Source organism: Uloborus diversus, chromosome 10 (genome assembly GCF_026930045.1).
Source record: "Uloborus diversus isolate 005 chromosome 10, Udiv.v.3.1, whole genome shotgun sequence".
Lineage (NCBI taxonomy): Eukaryota > Metazoa > Arthropoda > Arachnida > Araneae > Uloboridae > Uloborus > Uloborus diversus.
Genome location: NC_072740.1, coordinates 100,107,990 through 100,131,145, shown reverse-complemented (window position 1 = coordinate 100,131,145; position 23,156 = coordinate 100,107,990). Strand labels below are relative to the sequence as shown.

The window sequence follows — 23,156 nt, the reverse complement described above, 5'->3', positions numbered from 1 at the left end:
AAGGGTAAGCCAATCATTTTATTATTAAATGAACTTACAAATCAGAACATGGAGGCACCGGCCAGATTTGTTTATTCATTGTTGATGTATGGATGTATGCATCATAAATCGAGTTAAATTCAGTAGATCATTTCCTGGAAAGTAGAATGTTTATTATTCTTACTAGAATCGAAAACGATAATGATCTTAAAAATCGAAACTAGATGTATTCTGAAAATGAAATTTGTCTGAAAGAATTCTTAATCTTTTGATGTGTTTATTATTCTATTATTTGAGTCCAGAGATGTATGTCAATTAATTCAAAAAATATTATTATTACTTGTGAATTCGAAATGCAAGAAATCTGAATTAGTAAATTCAAAGAATTTGTTTATTATTCTGAGTGACTGTATATTCATAGTAACTAATTCTGAAAAGCTGTATTTGAGTTGTATAGTTGCATTAGGTTATTATTTAAAAGATGGCTCCTACTAAAGAAAAAAGTAAAATACCATTAGTGTTCCAAACTCAGATAAAAGAAATCAAAAGGTATTCTGAAAGTGCTGATAATGTAATAGAGTCTAATAATATTCAGAAAGTTCTTGCCTTTAAAGGTAATATATTAAAATGTCTAGAAAGGTTAGAAGACAATTATTATGAGTTTTCTGTTTTGGAAAACTTTGTGGAAGATGTAGAATATGAAAACTTTACTAATTCTAAAGATTTGGCTGATTTGACATTGGAAAAAATTGAGTCATATTTAACTAGTATTAATAGCAAGCTACAATTCGAAGAAGATAAATCGAAAGTGAATGCTTATTCTAACATAAATCTTCCTAAATATGATCTTCCACAATTCGCAGGTGATTTCAACTCTTGGTTGAGTTTTAAATCTATATTCTCTAGTTCAATTGATTCTAATGAATCTTTAACAGATGTTCAAAAACTGCAGTATTTACAAAATGCTGTCACTTCAGATGCTTCTAGATTAATAAAAGGATTCGCAATAACTCATGAAAATTATAAACAAGCATGGGAGACACTGTTGAATCGGTATGATAATCAGAGAGAATTGGCATTTTCCCAATGCAAAAAGTTCTTCTCTCTAAAAAATGTTAAGCCTACTTCAGAATCAATTTGGGCCATGATAGACATTTGTAATGAAGTACTCAGAAATTTTAAAACATTAGGATTAGAATGCAATCAATTGGTAGAACTTCTATTAGTATTTTCTCTTCAAGATAAGTTGGAAGATTCTATCAAAGTCAAATGGGAATTAACCCTTGAAGACAAAGATTTTCCTTCATTAAATAAGTTTCTTTCATTTCTTGAAAAGCAAGCCAGAAGTCTTCAAGGTATCAAAATTACACCACTCAATGAAAAATCAAATAAAGTAACTCACAAGCCTTATTCACTTAAAACTACTGTAGAGTCAGATGACTCATGTAAACTTTGTTCTTCATCTCATTCATTACATAAATGTGAGAAATTTTTAAAGATGAATATAAATAATCGATGGAATTTTGTTAAAAAGTCAAAGTTATGCTTTAATTGTCTGCGAGGGAATCATAATGTTTCATCATGCAAATTTACAACTTCTTGTCGTGCTTGCAGGCAAAGACATCACACCGTACTTCACCAGTTCCAAAGTAGTCCTAGAGAAATCCCTGTCTGTAATTCAAATCAGAATCTAGCTGTTACTAGTGACCAGAATGTAGTTCAGCCATTGGCTACATCTCAGGAACAGTTTTGCCTTGCAGGACAAATGAATGATTCCAATTCAATTTTGCTCTCTACAGCCATTGTTAGAGTTAAGAATAGTCTAGGACAATATGTAAACTGTCGAGCCTTGATTGATGGCGGGTCTCAGACTTCTCTAATTACAGAATCATGCTCAAAAAATTTAAACCTTCCATTTTATGAGTCAGAAAATACTATTTTGGGCTTAGATAACAAAGTTGCTGCTTATGCTACTAAACGAGTCGAACTTCAACTTTCTCCTCATTTTAATCAAGATATCTTTGCCGTAAATGCTTTAGTAGTTAAGGAACTCACTTGTAATTTGCCTAACTTCATAGTTTCAAAATTCGATTGGCCTCACATTAATGGATTACAGTTAGCTGATCCTTCGTTTTTTATTAGTCGTCCTGTCGATATGATTCTGGGAGCTGATATATTCTTTGATTTAATTCAGTATGGAAAAATATCTGGAACTAAAAATCAACCATCTGCTCTAAACTCCAGGTTAGGCTGGTTGCTTTCTGGGAAAGTTTCCACAGCCTGTCAGAGCGAAAGGAAGGTCATGTCTTTAATCAATTGCCATGCGTTGCTCGACTTACAAAATCAAATAGCCAAGTTCTGGGAAGTTGAGTCAATTCCAGATGCTAGTAACCTCTCAGAAGAAGATCATGAAATCGAAAAATTCTACCTCGACCACACAAGGAGAAATCGTGATGGTAGATATGTTGTAAGTCTTCCTTTCAAAAACGACAATGCATTGGGTGATTCTAAAGTCCAAGCCAAGAGACGATTCTTCTCGTTGGAGAAGCGCCTTCAGGGCAATCCAGAGTTAAGAGATAGATATGTAAAATTCATGCAAGATTATGAAAATCTAGGCCATATGCAACTTGTCCCGAATTCAGAACTTTCGAAACCATCTTCTAAGTGTTTTTATTTACCCCATTTTGGAGTTGTTAGGGAACAGAGCGAGACTACAAAGTTACGAGTAGTCTTTGATGCTTCTGCCAAAACTGATTCGAAATTATCCTTAAATGACGTTCTTCATACAGGCCCCAAGTTACAAAATGAGCTATTTAATATTCTGTTAAAATTCAGATGTCACAGGATTGCTTTAACAGGAGATATAGAGAAGATGTTTAGGCAAATTCTAGTTACTGAAGATGATGTGGACTTTCAACGAATATTCTGGAGGGAGAGACCTGAAGAACCGTTAAAAGAGTATCGATTACTCACTGTAACATACGGGACAGCTTGTGCCCCGTATCTGTCCATTAGAACGATTCAGCAGCTAGCTCAAGAAGAAATCAAGCAATTTCCAGAGGCATCTAAAGTTGCTCTAGAGAACTTCTATGTAGATGATCTTCTGACAGGAACAAATTCGAAAGAGGACGCCAAGAAATTAGTAAGTCAAGTAATCGAACTCATGAAGAAAGGAGGTTTCCCGATTCGAAAATGGGCGTCCAATGAATCATCTGTGCTGGAATCATTACCACCAGAATTACGGAGTTCTTCGGGATCTCTGCACATAGAAGAGGATCATTTGATGAAAATCTTTGGAATCATATGGAATTCAACGGAAGACACATTCAGAATCAACATCAGTCCACCAAATGAAGTTAGGCCAACCAAACGGCAACTCTTATCCACCATCGCCAAGATTTATGATCCTTTGGGGTTCCTGTCACCTACGACAATTCAGTTGAAGATCCTGATGCAAGATATTTGGAGAGAAAACATCTCTTGGGATGATCCGGTCACAGACTGCATTTCCGAATCATGGACCCAATTCAGGAATCAAATGAAGCATCTGGCAGAGATTCAGATTCCAAGATACCTTTCAGGAGATGCTACAGCAAAGCGAGTTCTTCTCATAGGTTTTTGTGATGCTTCCCAGCGTGCATACGCTGCTGTTTTCTACTTAAGAGCTGAGCTGGTAACCGGAAAAGTCCATGTTTCAATGATAACATCTAAGACAAGGGTAGCTCCTGTAAAATCGATAACCTTGCCCAGACTCGAACTTTTGGCAGCTCTGCTTCTTTCTGAACTCTACGTTGTTGTGTTAGAATCTCTGAGAAAGGTAATTCAAATCGATAAGTCATTTCTTTTCTCAGACTCCCAAATTGTTTTGGATTGGTTGAAATCATCTCCCAGCAGATGGAAAATCTTTGTTGCCAATCGTATCTCAAAAATTCAGAAAATGACTTCTGAAGCATCCTGGCAACATGTGAAGAGTCAAGAAAACCCTGCCGATTGTGCTTCACGAGGTATTGCAGCTTCCAAGCTAAAAGTTCATAAACTGTGGTGGTCAGGGCCAGAGTGGCTAAGTCAGGATTCTTTACACTTTCCATCAATTGATTTGTCGACTTCCTCTGAAGAAGACGTGAAATGTGAGGAGAAGTCATCCACCGTTCTTACTAATGTCTCAACATCAAGTCAAGGCAGCTATTTTTTGGAAATCATAGCTAGGTATTCATCATTCTCACGTTTAATCCGAGTCATAGCTTGGTGTAAAAGATTCATCAACAATTGCAGATCATCTAGAGTTACTGGTGTGCTAACATCAAAAGAGGTAGATGATGCTACCAAGATTGTTATTCAAACTGTACAAGAATCAGAGTTTCATTCCGAAATTCAACTCTTAAAGAAGAGACATCCTCTTCCCAGCAGCAGCAAGCTTCTGCCTCTGGGTATTTTTCTGGACACAGATGGAATAATCAAAGTTGGAGGAAGATTAAAAAATTCGAGCCTGAGTCCAATTCAAAAACACCCAATCCTCCTTCCTAAGAGCCATCACTTCACTAATCTGGTCATTCAGTATTTTCATCATATCAGTTTGCACAGTGGACCTCAACTTACCTTATGCTGCATTCGACAGAAATTCTGGATTCCTTCTGGCAGAGGAGTAGTCGGAAGACTTTTATCCAAGTGCCAAACCTGCTTTCGCTTCAGAGCCAAATCGAGTGAGCAGCTCATGGGGAATTTGCCTGCAAATAGGTTCAGCGCTGGCAGAGCGTTTTTAAACGTTGGCATCGACTTTGGAGGACCATTCATCACCAAACCCAACGTTCCCCGAAGCAAAGTAAAATTAAAATCCTACCTAGCGCTCTTCATTTGCATGGCAACAAAGGCTGTGCACCTTGAGGTTGTTTCGGACCTCTCAACAGATGCCTTTTTGGCAGCATTCCGGCGCTTCATATCCAGACGAGGAAAACCTATCAACATGTTTTCCGACAATGCAACTAACTTCAAAGGAGCCTCTTCATATCTAAAGGAACAGTTCAAGCTAATCAAATCTGTTGAAGTGCAAAACTTTGTAACTCAAGAATCCATTAAATGGCACTTCATACCCCCCACGGCACCTCACGTCGGCGGACTCTGGGAAGCTGGCATCAAATCGACCAAGCAGCTTCTAATTAAAACAATGAAATCAGCTGTTCTGAACTTTGAAGAGCTTGTGACATTGGTAACGCAGATTGAAGCATGCTTAAACTCAAGGCCTCTAACTCCTCTGTCTAATGATCCTCAAGACTTGCAACCTCTTACGCCAGGACATTTCTTGATTGGTGCTCCAATGACTTCTTTTCCAGAAGAGGTCCCTTCACAACCAGCGTGCTTAAGGAAGCGATGGAATTTAATTCAACATCTCCGAGGTCAGTTCTGGAGGAGATGGCACCTGGAGTACCTAAATCACTTACAACAAAGAACCAAGTGGAAGAAACCAAGACGAAACCTGAGAGTCAACGATTTGGTCCTTGTGAAGGAGGACAATCTCCCACCTCTGCAATGGAGCCTAGGCAGAGTTGTTCAAGTATTTCCAGGAGACGATGGTGCTGTTCGAGTCGTGGATGTCAAGACCCAACGATTACAATTCAGACGCCCTATTACCAAGTGTTGCCTACTGCCAACGGAAGACTGAACTGATAGTCCAGGCGGGGGAGTATGTTTGCTCCTACCGTCAAGAGAGGGCGCCACCAGTAAAGAGACTTTTAAAAAATATGTATTTTTGTTTTGTGTATGCGTTGGCGGGAATGTGATGTGAGTCTGTCTGGAATCGAAGAAGATGGTTAATGTTTGGTGGTGTAAATAAATCGAATAAATCTAGAAAAAACCCCAGAAAAGGAGTCATCTATTGCGTTTAATGTTTTCAGAGTGCAAGTTGGTGAGTTATTAAACTTAGCTTTCCAGGAAAAAGGGTAAGCCAATCATTTTATTATTAAATGAACTTACAAATCAGAACAGCATTCATACATACAATCCGTCAGGTTAAAATTTTCATTAGCTATATAAAATTCAATAATATCTGATTTTTAAGGTGTATTATCCTGAACTGCATAAGTAAATGTTAGATATTTGTAAAAACCTTCAAAATGTTAATTTATCTAAATTGGATTTTATTAATTTTTCTTTTAAATTATTTAAATTTGGGCACAGTACTCATGACAAGTGAGGCACATACGGTAGATTTTTTTTTCTTCTTTTATTACATAGTACCATGCGGCACTTCCTCTGGCTGTGATGCTTACTCAAGAAAATACCAAAACTCAAATTTTTCTACAAATTAATCTCTCCATAGTAAGTTTTTACTTCACTACAACACTTACTGAAAGTAACTTGTTCTAGCATTGAAGTACAAACATGGTTTTCCAATAACAAGGTAAACCCTCCTGAGACATTGTGCCTTTTTTGTTAAAATTGGTAATTTACTACTTGGGAGACAATAGGGTCCTTCTGCTTTGGTATTGTAAGTTTCGATGTTCATGGTAAGTTTTTTTATTTTGAATACTTTTTAAGTATTTCTATTCATTCATTTCAGATGTAAACATTTCTCCTTAAATCATCTATTGAACCACCTAATAATCATGAAAACTTTTATCATTGGCTTTTAAGGATCCTTTAAAAGCAATTCGTGCACTTGAAAAGTACACAAACATTCTGCTGTAATTTACTTCAAATGTGGACGTATATATAGTTTCACCCAAATACTATAACAAAATGAGTGGTTTTAGGAACATTGTTGAGGATTTTACATGGGGATTAGAAGTTATTAAACAAACCCACAGCCTCATGTTGAGTTTTTATAAATTTATTTTTATTTTTCCCATTGTCATAAATCCCCCTCACCTACTTGGACAAGGAGTTGGATTTATTGAACTATGAAATATTAGGTAATTAAAAAAATCATAGCTTCATAGCATATGATATTTCTTGAATTCAGAAACTATTTCTTTGTGAATTTCGAAGCAGTTTGGCTTTATCCATAAAGCCTTGATGCAGTCCAGATTACATTTTGGTACAGTAACATGCCGCTTTCATTATTATTATAGTACTGCCAAAAGTACCCATGTAGTATTTTCATCTTTCATTCCTTATAAGCTGAAAACGGAATCCGTAGTATTTGTAATCAGCTTCCTTCTAGGTACTCATACACACGTTTTTTTACTCTGTTCATTAGATTCTATCAGTGAAGAATTAATGAGCAAATTATGACATTATATATTCTTGAATTCGAAACTTGTGTTAAGCAAAGTAAAATGCACTTTTTTGCACTGACTTCAGACTCCAATATTATTTTTATAGCATTTAAAAAAAAAAAAAAATATTCAAATATGTTTTGGTGTTTTTTAAAAATAGTAATTTAATTTTTTTTATTTATGCAATGGAGAAATGAATTAAATAAAAAAAAATTAATAGGTAAATTAATTTCATCCCCTTGGGAGGAGCAAATACCTCTGTGCCCACCCCCTTAAAATCCGCTACTGCTTATACACCAATAACGTGAACATTATCACGTTTGTTTCAATGTTTTTTTAAAGTCATTTTCCTTTCCATATTTTTATTGTGTGGAGAATTTCTCGAGATAATTGTCTTCCTCCTCTCATCTTGCTCACCATCTTGAGCATGCATGATGATTTATGGTTAAACATGCTGCTGCATTTTGGGCTACTCTAACTACGTGTAATTCATTTTTGAAGCCCTATTATCCATCGTGGTTTGTATTTCATTGATTACAAAAGCTCTGTAGTTGTTACAATACAAAGCGTGTTTATCTATTCCCCCCTTTCCAGGTTGTATAAATGTAGCCACATCAGTAAGTCAATACTAATCATTGCTGTTCTGTTGTTCAAGTACTGGTTTGACTGAACAAAATGGTGAAGTATGCTTTATGATATCTCTTTTCTTTTTTTCAATATTTTGTGTTACTTAGTCCTTAAGAGAAAAAGAGCGAGAACGGAGAAAGAAAATGATCAACAGGAGAAGGTGGATAAAAGAAATTGTAACAGAAACAGAAAGTGATGAAGAATCTGAGCAAGATGAACTGATACGTCACAAACCATCAAAAGCAGCAAAAAAGGTAAGAATGATTTTTTAAACTTCTAATCGAGATTTTGAGTTTGGTTCTGATATTGTGGAAGAGAATAGACACTCAACTATGAGCATTCTGCACTATTTTATAATTTATGAACAGTGGAGAAAATGATAAAATCATACCTCTTCCTTCACTGAAACCAACTTCACTGTAATTCATTAACTGTCCACTTTCAAAAATGCAAAATCATTAGCAGCATTTTCTCGCATAACTGTTTTTGCTTGCTTTGACGAAATTGTTCTTTGTAACTCCAATACATGTGTACAAAAATGTCAGTGTAAATATTTAATTTACAATGCTGGATTTATTCAAGCATTAGTCCCTATCATCAGTAGCAATCTACACCAACAATATCTACTGGTAACAAAACTTGAATAGCACCTTGTTTTGCTTTAAAATTAACTGCTCCCAGTAGACGATCTAGAAAGTAAAGCCATTTTTAGTAATGCTTTACTCTGATTCATTTTAACTTAAAACCTTGAAAACATTTTCAATTCTGCTGATATGATTTAACAAAAGCAGCAAAAAGCAGACGTTATGTCCCACATGTGATAGGTCTATATTTGATTTCAAAATGTGTAATAATAATAAGCAAAAATTTTTAGCCTAAATTTTTTTGCTTGTGTGGTTTCTTAGGAAAAAAAAATTGTTTTTTACTTTTTTTAAATATTATTTTGATGCTATAGAGCTATCACCTGCAGGACAAAATGTATGATTTTGAGCGATTGTCTAATTTTCTGTGAAATGGCCCACTATTTGTTTCTTTTTGAAACTAACAATAAAATATAGTTAGTAGGAAAGCAAAGGATAGCCCAGTAGTGACGTTTTGGTACCGCTTTATGCTTCTTTGCCACAGACCCAGGTTTGTTTCCCGGGTTGGGAATGGTCGCTTCAGACATTTACTCCTTCAGTGGGTCTGTAAAAGGAGTACAAAACATGTGGGAACATAACACTGGGGGTTTCTGTGTTTGGTTGACCACCTAATCCGAACATCAGTCTTGCACCCTAGAGCCCTTAGTGCACAAAACCTGATATGAGTAAAGTGGCTACCATGATCTGTTACATCACTAACAAGTAAGCCAACCCAAGTGTCATTCACTGATCAGGAAAAACTTTGCACATCGATAGAACCGTTAAAAATATTGAAACCGTGTTTTTTTTCCTTTAAATCAGCAATCAACACTTTTCACATGGTGAAATTTACCCATGCATTTTAAGTTACTGGAATATACTGAGTGGTAAGAAAAGAAATAAAAAATCTTTCAAAATTCTTCTGACACCATTCTTGCTTAATCTTATGAAATATTGTTTTTTGTTTTATGGTGGAATATAAATTGAAAGTTGCAACTGCAACAAATTAAGTCTATGGAAAACATGACTGTTTTGTTCATTGATTAAAAATGGATAAAAATACTTTTTCTGTGATTTCAAATGCAAAGCAACATTTAAAAAAAACCGAGAGACAAAGGAAAAGTAGAATATGCTTTATAACGAGGTAAATATAACGAGGTAATAATAAGCTTTATAACAAGACACAATGTAATGAGGGGTTACTGTATTAGGTAATTTAGAAAATCATAGCATATGAGATTTCTTGAAGACTTAAGGATTTATTTCTTTTCAAATTTCGAAGAAGATGCTGCTTTGTTCATAAAGCCATGATGCAAAGTTAAGATTGCATTTTAGTACAGAGTACCTACATGCCATTTTTTCATTAATATTATAGTATTGCCAAGTAAGTATTCAAGTAGTTTCATTCATCTTTCATACCTTATAAGCTGAAAAAATAATTAATAATTTCACAATTAGCTTCCTCCTAGGAACTTATACACCCTTTTTTTTAGTTTGATCATTTAGTTTGTTTAGTTTCTATGAGAGAAGAATTAATGGACAAATCGTGATTGTACTCTTGATTTGTTGACAAATTGAGGTTGTGTGGGACCAGACTTAATTTTCTGGACATCGATCATGTAGAAACATTTGATTTTGAAAATCTGTTTACCAACATCCCACTTGATGAACTTCTCTTTGCCGTTACTGAACTGATCAAAATAGTCAACTCTTCGCTCCAAATAAATGAGGAATTTTTTCTCAAACTTTTCAAAATTTGCATCTTTAACAATTTTTTCAAAAATGGTAATTCCTGCTTTCAACAAATCAATGGTATTGCAATGGGGGTGCTAACTGTAGTTCTACCCTAGCAAACCTTTTCCTTTTATTTTATGAAAGGAAATTTTCTATTGATAATCCTGATATTGCTCCTTTTTGTTGCAGATATATTGATGGTTTATTGTGTATCAACTACCCCAATTTTTCTGAACTCAGCAAAAAAATCCATCATAACTCCCTTACATTAAAAAGACTAGTTTTAATAGTAAAATTTTTAACTTTCTTGACGTTAAAATTAATATTGAATCCCACTGTGAAACCACCATTTATGATAAAAGATGCAAGTTTAGTTTCAAAGTTAACTGTTTGCTAAGTTTTTCTTCTTGCCTCAGTAAAAATTTTTTTATGGTCATCATAGTTTCACAAGTCATCAGAATCAAAAGAACTTGCAACACCATTACAGCTTTCAACCATGAAATTTTTCTACTTAAAAAAAAATTACTTGAAAAGAATTTCCCAAATAATCTCGTCCACAACGTTTTTGCTGGTATAGCCTTTGATCAACACTTTGCCTCACTGTAAACCATTTAACTGCTTCTAATGAAAGGACTTTTCTTTAGCAAACCACAACATGTGGACTTTAGTTAATGACGCTTTTTCGGTCGGCTTTGCTCGTTTTATGGAACTGTTTTTATTAATAAATATCCTTTTATTTGAATGGATCTACCTTTTATCAACTGGAATGAACACTGACTTGCCAGACATGGTACTGAGCTCTCACCTGGAATATTAAGTAAGACCTTTGAATTTCTGCTGGTGGTACGGTGGAGGACTATTATTGATAGCCATTGCCTTCTAATAGTTGAGACGAAACCCCAGTGTATAGTTTTAGGTCCTAGTTCCAAGAAATCTTGTGTTCATTTTTCGCATACTGTGTGTTTAGCCATATGTATTCCTGAATGCTAGCTTTTTCGGAACTGGACATCCTCGCTTTAGTTTTTAGTTTAAAATTTTGGGTCTGTTGACCTTAGAATGAAGGTTCCACTGCTGAGGAGTTCTGGCTTCATCAACTGAGACTGCTGCATCAACCAAACTGCTCCTAGTTAACTATTTCCTGAGCCAGGCTGCTCCCAAGTCACTATTATCCTGTACCTGAGATTGCTCCAAAATTGGGTTTCAGCTGGCACATCCCTGCTATTCAATAAATAAAAATTAAACTAACCTTTCTAAATAATTTATTTAAAAAAATATGAACAAATCGCAGTAACAATGATTGCTTCTAAATTGATTACTTTATTTGCATATAATTATATCCATTAATAATGACCTACCATAAATAACAAGCACATATTATTTGCAATACACATTTTTTTTTTTGAAAGAAGGTTATTTTCAGGATTTATAAATTTTTTCCCTTATAGTGGTTTCTTTTCTGATTGGAACTGAATAGGGAAATATACTTTTGTTTTGTTGCAAAATAAACCTCAAATTATCCGGCCCGGTGGAAAATTCGAATTTTCCGGCATGCTGGTCAACCTCGCTTTTTTCCGGCATGGTGGATAATGTGGGGTAATACGTTATTTGAAGGACCATTGAAAATTCTCTCCTTAACCTTAGCTTCAATATATCTTGAAAATTTCACTCTAAGAAATTGCAAAACTTTCTTTGTTCACACCTTTCATGGAGTTCTTCATTATTCCCAACAGAATGAGCATGGATAGAAGCAGAATGGGTGGATCTACAAGAATCTCATTTTGGCCATGCTTCTTCCCAGAATTTAAACTTCTGGAAGTCCATTTGGGCTCTATGTAGGGAGATTTTTTAGCTCAGCCAGGGGTCAAAGTTCAGAAGATTGTCAGTCTCATGGGGCGGGGGGTGCTTTTATTTGCCAGGAAAAAAGAGCATTCATGAGCTTTCAGTAGGCTCTGTACCTTGAAACCAGAGCTAATCTCAACTTTTATGGTAATTTTTGTGTTTAGCAAGGTTTTGATAAAAAATTACAAAATACTTCGGTAATAGCTATTTTTTGAGCCCAATGCATTTTCGGCGTTGGGCAGTGTTCAGGGTACCCCGATATATATCAGATATATATTTCGAAAATGTCATGATATTTTAATATTTTCAATATTTATTTTTAACAACAGTATTTTCAATATAAAATTATATTAATCATAGTAGTATTGTTCATTTATTATTAAAAATAACCAAAAAGTTGTGTTCTATATTTTTATGATGTGTATTAATTCATCATTAGTATAATAAAGTAACATAACATTTCTTTTTATTTCATATTAATAAAATTATTAGTAATGTAACAATTTTATTTTATATTAAAAGTTCCTAATTAAATGTTGGTCGAAAAAAAAAAGTCAAATGACTGTGCACCGACTAATGCATTTTTTATTTAAAATCATATAACTGTGTAAAAGTAGCTAACAGAAGAAAAATGAGCAAAACAGCTGATTCTAAAGTAACTCCATAAAAATTGATTAAAATGTAAAATGAAATGTTAAATATAAATAATGAAGTAAACCTTAATTTTAAGTCTAGATCAAAGTTTCCCAAATTGTGGTCCACGGGTTCTTGGTGCTATCTTGCTAAAGCATTAAATATAATTGAGATTAAAGGACAAGTAACGATATTTTAGGTGAAATGATGAACAAGAGCGATGAGCTTGTTGTAGCACTGGTGCAAGTGGAATAAGTTGATGTTTTTTTTTTCTGTATTAACAGAAAGCATACGTTTTTAGTATTATAATTACACTTAAAGCATTAAAAATAAATTGATTGCGATGAATGAAACTGCTTGAATTTTCCCGGGACTGGTGACCGATAGCGAGCAGAGGGCGGTGGCTTCCTATCATTGAGGCAAATGTGAGGACAGGGAGCACTGTGAATGCTATACAGATCCTAATCACAACATTACTACGCCTGCCAGGGTAGGTTTGTCCAAACCATAGTTGATAATTACAATTCTAATACCCCATGAAAATACAGCTCATATGAAAAATTAACACATTAGGCTAACTGTTTTGTTCACTAACTTCAAAAGTTCATTTTTATTTGTGAACTTGTTACAGAAATTTGGCGATAACATTTTTATTCCTAATTGAATTTCAAGTCGAATTTTACTGCCATAACTTGTTTGCCTAGAGTCATTATTTTTTTTTATTCTTGGAGAAAATTCCTAAGGTTTTAGAGAGTTTATAAAAGTTTCCAAAACTTCCTTCCTTCTTTTTTTCGAACTTAGAATGTCATCCCGTTATTTTACTGGTGCACGAATTGTTCCCTAGAGCCTATATTCCCTGTGTGGTGACCGTCATATAATTGAAGAGGCAATGTTACTGGATAGCACAAATATGATAGAAACACTTAATTTACTTTATTCGAATATACACGTATTTACAGTATTAAACATGGCGCTGCTCTGCGTTCCGGAAGCACAAGATAGAAGTTAAAGTACATAGAGAAGGCGCGACACTAGCGCCGCCGAATAGAGAAGAGGAGAGTCCTCACAGTCTCCCCCACTTAATTAAGAAACCCCCTTAAGACAATTGATAGTCCCTTAGGTATGAAGGAAGTCTTATATTCCTTTGAGAACGGCGAGGCAGTGGCACAGCAGGTTGGCTGGTATTCTGGGATGCCTCGGGAACATTCTGGTTGTCACAGGAGATAGCAGGAGCTTTCTCTGGAATCCGTGGAACATCAAAAACCACAGTACGTTGTCTTGAATCAGTGGAAACATTAGAACGGCACTCTCGAGAAGGGTTCTCCTCAAGGCGCAATGGCACACCGGTCGAATGCAGTTGGTTAATATGTCTTTTCAGTTGTCGTCCGGAATCTAGCCTAATCAAATAATGGCGTGAACCAAACTTTTTTTATCACTTTTCCAAACTGCCAGACGTTTCGGTTGTTCATGAAGACTCGAACCTGGACTCTCTCCCCCACTTTAAAAGATCTCACAGGACCACTGGAAATTTTTGATGTTGTTGGATGATATGGGAAGATAGAGTTCAAGCGAATACGAAATTCTCTGTTTAGATATAATTCAGCTGGAGTTTTGCCACAAGCTAGAGGGGTTGCTCTATAGCGAAACAATATGTTTTGAACCTTGAATGGTATTGAAGTTTGTTCGAGGAATGAAGCTTTTAATTTCCTCTTTAAGGTTTGCACATTTCTTTCTGCAAGACCATTTGTTGCAGGGTGCCCTGGAGCTATAAACTTTTGGAAAATTCCATGATTGGAACTGTAGGTGTGAAATTCGTCACTTTGAAAAATTTGAGCATTATCGGATACAATAACATATGGATATCCATGAGAAGAGAAAATTTTTTCAAGTAGAAGGATAGTTTTAGAACTTGTTGGGGCATCTCTGATAACTTCAACTTCTGCCCATTTAGACTTGGCATCGACACACACCAAGAAGTAGTAATTTTCGAACGGGCCAGCATAGTCGATGTGAATTCTGTCCCAATTATTTGCTGGAAGTTCCCATGGATGGATAGACACCTTTGGTGGATTTGACTTTGTTAGTGCACATCCTTTGCACCCTTTGACTAATTTTTCTATGTCGGAGTCAATTCCTGGCCAATAAACATATTTTCTTGCGAGTTGCTTCATTTTCGTTATTCCCAAATGAGTTTCGTGAAGTTCCTCTAGTATTGTAGAACGTAAACCTTTTGGAATTACGACTCTGTCCCCTCGGAAAAGAATGCCATCAAGCAATGTAAATTCTGAATCTTCGCAAGTGTTGTTTAGCTTCTTTATTATTTCCTTAAGTTCTGTATCTTGTCCTGTTTCAGTCTGGACGGTCAGCGATATTATTTGTTGACTTGAAATCTGGAATATATTTTCGGCGTATACTTGATTTGCTTCTTCGCCTATGAATTCATCAACTGACATTTCGGGCTTTTGAACTGGTGCCCTGGACAAGCAATCAACATTTTGATTTTCAGATCCCTTTTTGAATTGTACAGAGTAATCAAAACTTGATAAGTAGGAAGCATATCGAAGCAATCTTGCTGAAGTCATCCGAGGAAGAGCCTTGTGCGGGTGAAAAATTCTTGTTAGTGCTTCATTGTCGGTAACCAGCTTGAAAGGTTTGCCAAATACGTAGTTGAAGAACTGCGTCACACCGAAAATGATAGCTAATGCCTCTCGATCTAACTGGCTGTAATTTTGTTCAGAACTGGTGAGTGCACGAGAAGCATAGGCAATAGGTCGTTCTACGCCTTCTGTAGAGTGACTCAGTACTGCAGCAATTCCAGTAGGGCTTGCATCAGTAGTCAGGATAACTGGTAAACTGGGATCAAATGGAATTAGTACCCGATCACTGCAAAGTTCACATTTCAGTTTTATAAATGCTGATTCGCAACTGGCGCTCCAAAACCAAGGTGCATTTTTCCTAAGTAGACATCGAAGTGGATATGAAATAGTTGAAAAGTCTGGAATGAAACGGGAATAATAAGTTACAAGTCCCAAAAATCGTCTGATTTCATCGGTATTTGATGGCCTTGGCATTTCTTGAACAGCACGGACCTTCTCTGGAGATTTGCTTATCTTGTTGTATTCAATAACATGTCCGAGATATTCGATTTTCTCTTGAAAAAATGAACATTTTTGTTTGTTTAGGTGTAGGTCATAATCATACAATCTTTGTAAACAAAATTCTAAATTCTTCGTACATTCTTCTAGTGTTTCCCCGTGTACAATGATATCGTCGAAATATGATTCTGTTTTCGGTAGACCTTTAAGAATTTGAGAAAGAATGCGATTGAATTCGGATGGAGCCGTCTTGATTCCGAAACTAAGCCTATGCATGCGATAGGTACCACGATGTGTTGAAATGGTTTGGATCATGCTGCTGTCCTCGTCAACATTTAGATGAAGGTAAGCTTTGAAAAGGTCTAATTTACAAAAATATCTGGAATTACGGAGGCTATGAAATACATCGTCTATTCTTCTTACTGGGTGATTTGATTGAATTAGACGTTCATTTACACCACATTTGTAATCGACACATAATCGGACACCACCATTTGGTTTGGGAATGACTACCAATGGCGACCCCCAGTCACTTGCAGGAACTAATGATATTACTCCATCTGCTTCCAGAGAGTCTAACTCTTTGTTGACACGTTCCCGGAGAGCATAAGGAACGTCACGTTCCCTTGTAAAAACGGGTTTTACTCCGTCTCGAAGTTGAAGAGAAACTTTGAAATTGGGAACACATCCGACTCGTTCTTCGAAAAGTGGTGAAAATTTATCCATGAGTGCATTGATAGGATTAACCTGGTGAACAGGTGATCTTTGAACTGAAGTATTCGATGTATCTGCGTCTATTTGTTGAAGATCAATTCCTAATCCTCGAATCCACTGACGACCAAGAAGAGCCGCACATCCTGCTGGAACGATGTGAAGTTCTCCAAAAATTTTCTTGCCTCGGAATGCAACATTAACATGTACTTTTCCTTTAGATTGAATGATATCCCCAGAATATGTGCGAAATGCAATATTAGAATTTTCTAAGGGTAAATTTAAATTTAGGCGATTGAAATCAGTCTCTGACAATAGTGAAAATTTGGCTCCGGAATCGACTTCAAAATTTTGTAACTTCCCGTTGAGATGAACAGGAACTATGTACTTGTCAGTATCCTGAGAAACTTCGAATAAATCAATGACTTTAAATTGTGTGGAAGAGCAGTCTATAGAATTAATCCCGTATGTCATTTCTTGATTGTATGCTTCAGGCGTAACAGTGTGAAGAGAATTCATGGAACTGGAATTATCTGGCTGGCGTGGCATCTTTAGTAGAGTTGTAATACAGACTTTGCTGACGTGTCCTATTTTTTTACAGGATCCGCATTTCAATTTCTGTTTATTGATTTTACATTCTTTCACTTTATGGTTATTCCTGCCACATCTTATGCAAAGATTTCCTATGCCTAGAGCTTTATAATCCGGTTTTTGCCTTTGATAATTAGATAAAGAACTGGAACGATTTTTTTGACGTGGACGTGAAGAAGAACTGGAAATTTTATTAGTATCAAATGGCGTTTGACGTGAAGAATTTTTTTGTGTAAGTTCTTTACTTTCGATTTTTGAAGCTTCGAGAGCAATTGCTTTTGACAGAATATCATCGAAGGTTGTTTTATCCGACTGTAATATTTGTTCACGCAACCAATCGTCACGTAGGCCACGAATGAATTGTGCACGTAGGAACACATCTGCAATTTGGACAGATTTTTCACATTCACATTTTACTGAGAATTCACAGTCGGCTACATCGCGCTGTAAAGCGGCGACAAATTCTGCAATCGATTGACGATCTTCTTGGTAAATATTTAGAAAATAATGCTGCGAAACAACAACATTCCTTTTTGGTATCAACATTTGTTTAAATGCTTTGACTAAATTCTCGTATTCTAGCTGCTTGACAGGCTTTTCCGGTCCAAGGAAAGCTGCTAAGTTGTTGTAGTGTGTCGAACCTATGGACACGCATAAAAGTTGAGAAATTTTTTCATTGTCAGTAACGCCTTTCATAGTGCAGTAATTATCAAAACGTTCTAAATAGCATGAAAATTTTTCGCGTTTGGAATCAAAATTCTCGAACGGAGATACATTGACTAAATTTATTGAAGTTTCATTTGAATGTTCTTTCGACAAGTGCTTTTCGATTTGTGCTAACATTGCCTGTTGCTGCTGGGTAAATGCAGCCATGAATGTATTGAACTGTTCAGCATCCATATTTTGAAAATAAAGTCACAGTTTGAAAAGAAAAAACAAATAAGAATACCTGGAGAATCTTCAATGTTGAAACGAATTGACGGCTGTTTTCGATTTCGCCGAATTGTAAACTTTTACGTTTTCTTGGTCATTTCTTCCTTATTTTCTTCCATCGTCGCCAACTAACTGTGGTGACCGTCATATAATTGAAGAGGCAATGTTACTGGATAGCACAAATATGATAGAAACACTTAATTTACTTTATTCGAATATACACGTATTTACAGTATTAAACATGGCGCTGCTCTGCGTTCCGGAAGCACAAGATAGAAGTTAAAGTACATAGAGAAGGCGCGACACTAGCGCCGCCGAATAGAGAAGAGGAGAGTCCTCACACCCTGCATGCATAGCATGTGTTTGTTGACCCGCCACGATGATGTGGCGTCATAGTAAAGATGTTGAGTAAATTTTTGCTGTGTGCATGTGGGAAACAATTTTAAAGATTTGAGTTTTATATTGTAAACTGGGGAGTGTTCAGTTGTTTCATCAATATAATTTATGCATGCTTTTTGATATATATCATGCCATCGCATAGGGGATTGGGAATGCTATTTAAGTGTAAACTCTCAATCAATCAATTTCTTATTTTTTTACCATGTTGTGACTGCAGTCCGATGTTTTGCTGAGGCGCTGAGATTGGGTCCCGGGAACTGAGTGCTCCTGATTGAATGTTCCACATTGTATAGTGAATTCTTTTTGAATGATGTAGGAAGTTTTTGTTAAGCCCAGTTAGAAATGCAGGCATGTTCCAGTAGTTGCCGTGAGATGTCTTTTTAAGTGAGGGATTTTCTTTCTAAAAATTAGAGTTTAAATCAAGTCCTTTTTGCTGATAAAAGGCCTAGCAAGCAGGACCATTGAATATTCATGCTCGAGAGCCGGATTGGATGTCCGTTAGATTTTTTCATTGGATGGATGGTTCCTGTTGTCCGAGAGAACAAGCTTCTTTTTTTTGAATTCAGCATGGTGGCATGGAATGGCCACAGACGATTTTGATATGGGATCCAAATTGGTGGATTGAGCCTTCACATGTTGTGTCAGCTTTTAAGGAAGTAATAGGTTGTTTGGTATGAACTTTTAACTTGTTCGTCTGAACTGTTCTGTTTTTGGCATAGGACTCAAATTAGTACTTGTATTAAACTAGTCATGTGAATTTTACTGGAACTGTAATGATACTATTTTAAGACATGTTTCCTACTGATATTTTAGGGGGGATTTTTTTTTAGTCAGTTGTTGGGGAACTTAAATTTTGTTTACACTTGTTAATATTTCCTTGTTTTGATATATTTATTGTTCAATAAAATGTTTATTTAATTATTAAATATGTGTCTGTAAATGCTTTCTTCCCGAGCTGATCATTCCACAAATTTTCAGTTGGGCTTTGCTTGCTTAAAACCTGCTTTTAGTTCTTCGAACTTTGGGTTTTGATTGAGCTATCACATTAAATTCCCAACATAACTGAAAATAATAATGTAAAAAATAAAAACCAGACAAGAGCTCTGAAAAATATACAGAACAATGAATAAATAAATTTGAAGGTAAAAAAGTGTAAAAAAAAGATTAACAATGTCAAATCATTTTTTTTTTTGCTCACGCTGGGGGGGGGGGGGGTGAGGATTTGGTCCGCAGAGTTTGTATTTTTTCGGAGGGGGTACACGGAGGTCTGAAGTTTGGGAACCTCTGGTCTAGATATTACAATAATAATGTTAGAAAATAAAAAGTGACTTGAGGATGCATTTACAATTTTGAAGACTTTAGTTTGTGCTGATTGAAAATATCGGATATACAAAATATCCAATATACATGTATATCAAAATATTGGATATTTTTGATATTTTTTAAAATATCATGATATTTTCGAAGCTTGGTAGTGTTATTGTTCTTCTGGAGGTTATTCAAGTAGTGGTTTGACAGAACAAAATGGTGAAGTAGGCTGTGCGATGTCTCTTTTTTAAAAAAAAGTATTTTGTGTTATTTAGTTCACAAAGAAAAAAAAGCAAGAGCCTATGAAGAACACGATTGAGAATACAATGAATAAAGAAGGAAATGAAAGTGCAAAAGAACCTGAACTGGAAGAAGTGATGAACATGCCTATCACCCGGAGTGAAATGAATGAAACTGTGCGGTGGCTAATGAAGCGTCACAAGCCTCCAAAGATGGCAAGAAAGGTAAGAAAGATATTTATGAAAATCTAATTGAGATCTTCCATTTGGTTCTGATCAATAAATATTGTTAAAGAGGATGGACACTGAACTATGAGCATTCTGCTCTATTTCATAATTAATCAGCTCTAAAAAAGTCATTCCTCTTCATTCACTGAAACTAACTTCATTGTAATTCATCGACTGTCCACTTTAAAAAATGTAAAATCATCAGCAGCATTTTCTCACATAACTTATTTGTTTGCTTTGAAGAAATTGTTCTTAGTAACTCTGGGGGATGAATGTGCGTAATAATACCCCATACTTGCCAATTCTACTGTTTTTAATGGGAGACTGCCTTTTTGTACTTCCATCTCCTGATTTGCCAGTTTTTTAGAAAAATTTCAACCGTTTTAAGTTTCTTAAATTAATTATCAAAATGTTTCACTTTCTTCTCAATAGTCCCGTTTTTAGTCATCTGCCAATGTCAGAGGAGATTAGAACTCCATATAATGCGTAAGAATATGGACTGAAACCATTTTCCTCCCTAGGGATAGGAATTCTGTGACAACTATGCAAGAGCTCTAAAACAGATTTTCTAAACAACTTGCAAGAAAGCTATATTATAATGATTCTGTGCCACTTCTTTCCTAAGCATAATATGTAGGTACGCCCAAAGCCGTATCCAGAAATTTTTTTCGTGAGGGGCCCGGATTAGCACATTGCCCAACACACACACCATATAGTATATATAGACACACCAAACGCATAAAAATGTTAACATAGAAGACTTTTTATCTCGATTTTTAACGATTCCACTGTTTGGACTGTTATTTTATTTTAATTTCTTATTATTTTTCTTATTCACCTTGTAGTGGTAAGGATAACACGAGGGTGTCCCTTTAAGTCGGATGTAGAACATCCATAATTTCAGGGGGTCCGGGGGTTTCTCCCCCCGAGAAATTTTTGAAAAAAAAAAAAATCTGTATTTTGAGGCCTTATATTAGGTAATTGAAACAACGAAAATATGAAAAAAAAATAGGCAAACAAAGTTTTTTAAAAGTTATACATCCTTTTTCCAATCAAGATCAAACAAAATAAAAATTGCTTGCTCGACAAATCATGGAAAGTAATGGACAGAGAGGAAAAACGAGAGAGAAGAAAAGAGAAGCACCCCGTCATCTGCTCATATCGACTTTTAGTGAAGTTTGTTTTTGATCACTCCCCCTACCCTCACTTTTTTTCATTAACTGCCCTACAGTATGAAAATTGTACAAAATAGTTTAAAAGAAATAGTGTAGACATGCAGAAAATAAGAACAGAAGGGTAATATTCTGGTCATTTGGACAATTCATACTTTATTTTCTTGATGAGATACAAAATTGAAGAACTTTTCAAGGAATTTCAAAAACTTAAATAATTTTCAGACTCTCGAACAGTTGAAATTATTTGAAGCTCTTATAACTTTGTAAGACACACCCGTTTTAAGTTAATAAATGCAACGAAATATTTCTCGAAACAAACTTTTTTTTTCAATCACAAGTAGTGCAGAAAATAAAAAAGAGTAGAGTAAGTGTTATTTTTTTTCTCATACTTAAGGTATTAACAGTATGCCGTAGAAGTAAGAAAAAAAATTAAAAAAAACAAGCAATAACAAAAGAACTTCCATGATACTGAAGCATTAAATAAATGCAAGACATGAAACATATCAGTCACAAAAATGATCTTGAAAATTATGCTACAAAAACGCGAGAATCGTGATTTTTGCATTTTTTACGCAGGATGTATCAAGGAGCTCAATTTGGCACATCTTGGTAACAAGATACTCGCCTAATTGGAAACTAGGGGCCCAGCCTTTGGGGAGTCCCCGGCTCAAAATCAGTACAGTGTAAGTTTTATAAGAGTTTTAGGGGGAGGAGGGCAGGGTCGTGTACAGAGGGGAGAAGGGACACCTTTTAGTCCGGTCCTGAGCTGAAATGGGGCCCAATATCTTTAAACCTAGGGTTCAAAATATAGGTAAACAATATGGAGGGGGTACCCAAAAAAGGTATTTGTAACAGCCCCAAAATTTCTGTGCACGCCCCTGGAGGAGGAAGTGCACAGAAGTCAGTTCGGCAGACTTGAAAAGTCTGCTGAACCAGACTTTACCAAAACTGACAAAGGGCCTGCCTTGACCCTGGACTGCCCTGAATTGAATTGGGAAAGAGAACAGGAAGTCCTAATTAAAGGTCTAAATTTCAAGTGTGCCTTGCGGCTAATGAGAAATAGAATTGCTTTTTCTGTATTTCTTCAAAATATTATAAATCTTGAATAGTAGCAAAATTAAGAATAAAAAAAACTTCGTTATTCTCCTTTTCTGACATTAGGAATTAAAAAAAAACCGTCTTCTGTTTCACGGTACAGAACATTTCGGGTTTCGGGGGGGGGGGGCGGGCCCGTCAGGCCCCCCCTTTGGATACGGCCCTGGGTACGCCAGAAAATGGTAGCTGCTAAGTAGGGGAACATTTGGCAAAGTGAAATGGAGAAATATTTTCCCTGCTTTAAGCTCCACCTATCTGGTATTATTTTAACTATATAGTACTAGCTATATATCTATCTGTAGTCTATTCCAGTCAGGAAAAAAATGCTGCCAAAGATTAAAGCTTTTGGTAATACAGGCAATTTTTATAAAATGATACTCATGTTATAATATTTTGTTGTAAGTCAAAACTTATTTTTGTTACTATAAAATGATAAAGTTATTGTTATTAACATTTTAAACATTAATTAAGACCTTCTAATATTCAATGTAGTATATTGAATTTGAATATAATTTAGTTAATATTTAGCTTATTTGTATTTTAAATAAATTGTACAATCAGTCAAGTACATCATACGGGGCAAAGTGAATGGGGCAAAGTGAAATAGTTTGTTTCATTTGCTCACTCAATAGTTTAATATTCACCAAGTTGTTTCCATTTGTTAATTAATTCATTTACATTCCTTCAATTAGTAGTTCACATATTTATTCATTCATTCACTTATTTTCTTATTCATTCA

General features: G+C 35.5%; 2 protein-coding genes across 2 annotated transcripts; one reads left to right on the top strand and one right to left on the bottom strand.

The window, feature by feature from the left end:
• The first annotated feature begins 460 nt into the window (after nucleotides 1-460).
• On the top strand, nucleotides 461-10,369 carry LOC129231110 (uncharacterized). Its single transcript, XM_054865357.1, has 4 exons — nucleotides 461-930; nucleotides 2,815-5,182; nucleotides 7,925-8,071; nucleotides 10,361-10,369. Exons 1-4 carry the CDS (start codon nucleotides 461-463, stop codon nucleotides 10,367-10,369), a joined length of 2,994 nt encoding a protein of 997 aa, XP_054721332.1.
• A 3,370-nt stretch (nucleotides 10,370-13,739) lies between these two features.
• On the bottom strand, nucleotides 13,740-14,510 carry LOC129231109 (uncharacterized protein K02A2.6-like). The gene is given in 3 exon segments (XM_054865356.1): nucleotides 13,740-14,072; nucleotides 14,074-14,453; nucleotides 14,456-14,510. Coding segments are annotated over 3 exon segments (768 nt in total).
• Between the last annotated feature and the right edge of the window lie 8,646 nt (nucleotides 14,511-23,156).